The 5,788-nt window shown below is 36.6% G+C and overlaps 1 protein-coding gene across 1 annotated transcript; it reads left to right on the top strand.

Moving 5' to 3' along the window:
* The first annotated feature begins 2,350 nt into the window (after positions 1-2,350).
* On the top strand, positions 2,351-4,524 carry LOC113278829. The gene is made up of 2 exons (XM_026527565.1): positions 2,351-2,895; positions 3,078-4,524. Exons 1-2 carry the CDS (start codon positions 2,858-2,860, stop codon positions 4,522-4,524), a joined length of 1,485 nt encoding a protein of 494 aa, XP_026383350.1. The 5' UTR covers positions 2,351-2,857.
* Positions 4,525-5,788: the final 1,264 nt, after the last annotated feature.

The raw sequence follows: 5,788 nt of genomic DNA, 5'->3' as shown, positions 1-5,788 counted from the left end.
AAGAACGAACTTGAATGCTGAAAAGAAAGCAGTAAGCCTCGAAAATTTCAGCAACTGGAGATAGAAGAAGCCATTAATGTGAAATAACAACTTTGAAAAAAGTTAATAAAAATATTAAAAGTAAAAAAATCTAAAGGTTAGAAAATTTGGAGATCCAAAAAAAAAAAGATAAACCAAAGGTTGAAATAATGAAAGTATTATTTACAGAGCTTTCCTTTTATGCTAAGTAAAAGATAAGGAAAGTGAAAGGGTAATAACCGGTAAAATAGTAAATTACTCCCATGTTCTATAGACATTAAAGACATGTATAGTGGTAAGCCACTATTACAAGTCAACAAAGTGCGACTGAAAGTGGGTAAAAATTACCAAACTTTTGGCATTCCAAGAAGGGAAACAATACACCTAAAAATTGAAAATTGTGCTTATAATTAGAAACATACAATAGTGCTAATATTTAGCAAGGACTAAAAAAATATTTTTTAAGAGAATAATTGAGCATCACGAGATTGATTGGCTCGATTACTTAACAAAATACAACTCAAAGGAAAAAGTATGGTACAAAAATGCGAAAAGCAACTAAGCCTTTAAGGCGGTACAGGATACCTAGTATGACATGACAAGGCAAAATATTGATTAGCAAAACATCATATTTGAAGTATCTTTGAAAACATACTTACTTTTTGAACGGAAAAAAGGATAGGTGTGTGACCTAGAGAAACTCAGAATTCCTAGAAGTAACTTAAAAGGGGAATACACACCTAAACAGGCGCTCAGGTACGCCGCCCCATATGAAGTAACCTGAAGGGAAAGGTTGGGAGTGGGGGATACCTAAAGAGACATCCAGGTGCCGCATCCAATTTAAGAGACACGGGTCAGCACAGAAAGCTATGAGTTACCAAAAATGGTAGCCGGTAGATGAGAAAATAAAGCCATGAGCTATTAGTGCAAAAATGAACTACAGTTTAATAAAACAAATATGCAGACTTACTTTAATAAAACTGGGAGAAAATATATAGATGACGAAATATAGCATCTACCCGAGAAATGACAGCTGAAAAGTAATACAACTGGGACATGAGATAAAACTCAAGGTCAGACGTCGAAGACCTGATGTAAGCTGAAGGGAGGCATGAAAAGCTGGGTAGTCATAACAAAGAGTTGTCCCCAGTCGGTATAAGCACAAGGAGGGAATCATTAAGTCCATATTGTCACGTGCTTAGTCATCTACATGAAATTGTTGTGTTCATATCATGTATAAATAGCCGGAAAGGTTGATGATGTAAACAAGTTCATTCTGATAATACAAAAGGACTTCAGAAAATTCTCTCTCATGTATCTCTGATCTTCTAAACCACCATTAAGACATAACCGACTTAGAATGTAATCCCTAATTTCACATTACCGGAAACTAATCAGAGAACAAAGTGATAATCGAGATTGTATCCCAAAATTAAGGATGACGATCATACTTTGCTAAGGTTAGTGTGATTGTTAATACGATGTATCTTCACCAACAATCACTTAATTAAGTGTTTAAAACAGAAGAGAATGCATAATTACTAGGTGAAATGCCAAAATCAAGCTTTTGTTTGTGCATAGATATAGTTTCAATGGGTTTGCTTTCTTAATAAAAGCTATAATCAGTAATCATGGTGTTCCAAATGAATAATCATCGATTAGGAAGATAAGTAAAAAATATGTTCAGCATAATCAAGTTTGTCATACTTCTGTTATTTAACCCAGCTCTAGAAAGTAATGAGAGATGAAAACAAAAGACAGCGCAGATTAGAACAGAGAAAATATTCATGGCATTAATGGAGTTCTTGAGAGTTGTCATTTCCGATGTACTTTTATTTTTCTTAAGATAATTATTATATAAATAATTTCTTTTAGAAAAGTAGATAATAGACGGTTAAAGAAATTCCGACAACCCCGATTAAAGTCAGGGTGAACAAAGTCAGAGTCCAAATCTTGTACTATTATGTAGTATACTTAGCAAATACGATTGAGTTCTTCAGGGTACTAGTGACTCAAAAAATTTAACAAAGCAATTGGAAATCCTTTTCGAGGTCAATCTATGACGACTAGATTTCCTATTTTTACAAAATTTTCCAGAGTTATAGAAAATGTTAATAGATGGTTGACTTATTAACGATATACTCGCCAATTCATTGAGGTTATAATGGCATGGCTTTTTTTACTTTGCATTTATATTATGGGAATTTTAACAAACTGCCACACTTGCAAATCCCGATTCAAGAAACTGCCACCGTTTTTTTCAGAGTTTATTTAATGCCACAACCGTTAGCACTAACGTATTGGACCCACATGATTGGTCAAACTTTTTTGACTTTGTCCAGATTACTTACACGTGTCTTATGTGGACGGCTCAAGATGTCGAGCATGAGATTATTACACGTAGCACAGGCTAAATGACTATTTTATCCTTCGTGGGATTGAAAACAGTTTGCAACTTTGTATCGTTTCATTTTTTTTCTAGGGTTTGCTCGTTCTCTCTGTCCGCTCTGTTCTCTAGTGGAAGAAATTAGGGTTTGGGTCAGTTTTCAGCGGGATTTTGCTTAGGTTTAGTGTCTGAGTAAAGGGTTGGGGAGCGATCGAGATTCAGAAAAAGAAGGGGAAGGACAAGCAGCAGATATGGTATGATTGCAAACCCTAATTTCGTTTTTCTGAGTTGAATTAGGGGTTTTCTCTTAGGTTTCTGTTTCTCTTTCTTGTACTTTTTTTCTCTTGCTCTATGTCCGCTCTGTTCTCTAGTGGAAGAAATTAGGGTTTGGGTCAGTTTTCAGCGGGATTTTGCTTAGGTTTAGTGTCTGAGTAAAGGGTTGGGGAGCTGAAGATGAAGAAGAATAAGGGGAAGCACAAGCAGCGGATATGGTACGATTTCAAACCCTAATTTCGTGTGTTTGATTAGTTTTATTTTAGGAGTTTTCTGTGTGAAGTGTGGAATTTTTAAAACCCTAATTTCGTGTGTTTGATGAATTGATGAATTTTATTTTAGGGCTTTTCTGTGTGAAGTGTGGAATTTGATGAATTTTATTTTGTTTGTTCATTTACAGTGACCATACATATTATCCATATAGAGATATCAGTGTGTTTGTTGTGAATAGTAAACTTAATTTGCTATTCCCTCACATGGATAGAGATAGAATTGACCTTAAGGAATTTGAGAAGATGTTGCGTGTTAAGTTGCATCTTGATGAAACAGAAATTCCAAATTTATATTGGACCATAGACCCATGTCTGCCTGAGTATTTGGTTACAAATGAAGACTTGTTTAAGTTTTGGGAGCATGCTGTACCTGATGATAAAGGGTTCATATGTTTACAAATGAGTGTAATGAATTCAGAATTTAGGAATGACAATGACTTCATTAAGGATGCAATGGAACAACCAGTAGTAACAATTGATGAGACTCCTAAGAAGGCACCTAAGAGGATTGCTAAGAAGCCAGTTTCAAAGGAAAAGTCAGTAAAGATATCACCTACAAGGAGATCACCAAGGTTGCATGCTCAATCAAAGAATGAAAACTCAAATGGAGGAGCATCTAGGAAGTTGTTGTTCATGGATCTGTTAAATGAAGTGGAATCTCAGGGTTTTTCTTGCCTAAGTCAAGCCACTGTTGTTGGTTCTAGCAGTACACCAGTTGATAGCTTTAATCATGATTACTGGGTTGATGAAGTAAACAACACTGCTGCAGGGGATAACACTGATGCAGGGGATAAGACTGATGCAGGGGATAAGGCTAATGCAGGGGATAAGACTGATACAGGGGATAAGACTGATGCAGGGGATAAGGCTAATGCAGGGGATAAGACTGATACAGGGGATAAGACTGATGCAGGGGACAATAGTGATGGTGATGATGAGGACAATGTGGTGCTAGAGAACACTACTGTAGATGAATGTCACCCCATTGAAGACCCAAATGCTCCATATTTCTCATTTCTTTTAGGGTTAGGGTTTCATTTCTTTACTTTAACTTTCTCATTCCTTTTCTCTTCTTCTTATCTTAATTGGCAGGCATCCATGGACATCAACTTAAAGCCTCCTCCTTATCAAAGAAAAACTGGAAGACCAGCAAAGAAGAGGAAGAGGAGCTATGATGAACCTGAAACTGTGGTGAAGAAAAGGAAATGTGGAAAGTGTGGATCTACTGCTGGTCATAATAAGAGAACCTGTGCTGGTGGTGATGTTGGTAAAAACCCAACTGGATTCATGCCAAGCACCGAGTATGATGCTGCAAACTGCACCTTCACTAGTAGAGATCATCCTGAAAGTAGCAGTGCAAGGGGTAAAGCAAAGGTGAACAAATCCAGAGGTACATCTTCATTTGTTGGTGAGTCAACAGGACCTAAAAACTTTGGAAGAGCACCAACAGAACCTAGCACCCATGGATCTACACAAGATGTTCTGAATTTCAGTCAGAACTTTACTGGTATTGGATCTGTTAGTCAACATATTCCTGTCACAAAGGGAAAGCAAAGCAAGGCTAAGAAGAAGTAGAAGTGTGTGTGTGCTTCTTGTTGTGTTAGATCTTTTTTTTTTGCTTTAGACACTGATATCATAGTGTTAGATCTGTTTTTTTTATGTACCTGAATTCAGTTTTATTTTGATGGATAATCTTACTTTATGAATGGAAATGATATTAGTTAAGAACTAATTACATGTTAATAGTCTTTTGAAGTTCCTTACATATGGCATTGAGATTGAAACTTGAATGGATAACCCTATTTTTTGCTGCAATGAAAAGGTGGTCTGATACCCATCTAAATGCTTCACAATCTGTGCAGATCAGGTAAGCAATGTTTCTATTGTGTTCATTTTTGCATCTTCTCAACTGCATTATTGACTTGCATTGCTCTTTGTAGCATTCTTGCTTATGCAGTGGGCATTCTTTGTAACAGTGGGTCTCTTCTCCACAAGCACAACAACAATTCTCTTTGGGTAGCTTGATATTCTTGGATTTGAGTGGATGACTGGCAGAATCAAACCATTCAAAGTAGGTGCAGGTAGGATTTGAACACTTCAAGAACATTTCTCCATCTGTTTCTCTTGTGCTGGATCTTAGTAGTTGTCTTATACCATTACAAGGTATATGTTTGCATCTAGAGTACATCCAGGGACAAACCTTAGACTCATGACTTCCTTGTTCACATGTTGGACATAGATCTGGGGTAGTTTGCTGTCTAAATTTGCTGCTGCTGCTGCTCTTGCTACTACTACTGCAACTGTTACTACCTGGAGAGTTTATAACCTTTTGGCTCATTTTTATGTGTTGAACTTCTGAAGAAATTGACTAATGAAGAGTTTGGGATCTTCATTAGTATATATAGAGCTTCAAGATGATGAATAAGACCGTTATAAATCCAGGTAAAATATGGATCGTCGATTTTTTCTCTTAGATTGATCCCACGTGTATTCCGACCGTTAGCAAATCTTGCACGTTTTTCTCACGTGCACCGAGTCGCGAGTTAACTCACTACTCTATAGCCGGTTAACTCAATCCCAGTGAACTGATTAACTCAATCCCTGTTAACTGATTCAGGGGCTTCTATGTAATTTTGGACGGGTTATTTAATGCCACGTATGTACTAACAAAGACTAACAGCCGTTAACCGTTATCTCAAAAAAACGGGATGATAAAAGTCAAGAGTATGGCATTTAATAAACTCTCAAAAAAACGGTGGCATTTTCAGAAACTGCATATTGGAAGTGTGGCACTTTATTAAAATCCCCTTATATTATTCTAATGGCATTCGTTTTGATT

This window comes from Papaver somniferum, chromosome 5 (genome assembly GCF_003573695.1).
Source record: "Papaver somniferum cultivar HN1 chromosome 5, ASM357369v1, whole genome shotgun sequence".
In the NCBI taxonomy this organism is placed as follows: domain Eukaryota; kingdom Viridiplantae; phylum Streptophyta; class Magnoliopsida; order Ranunculales; family Papaveraceae; genus Papaver; species Papaver somniferum.
This window is presented reverse-complemented; position numbering and strand designations above follow the sequence as displayed.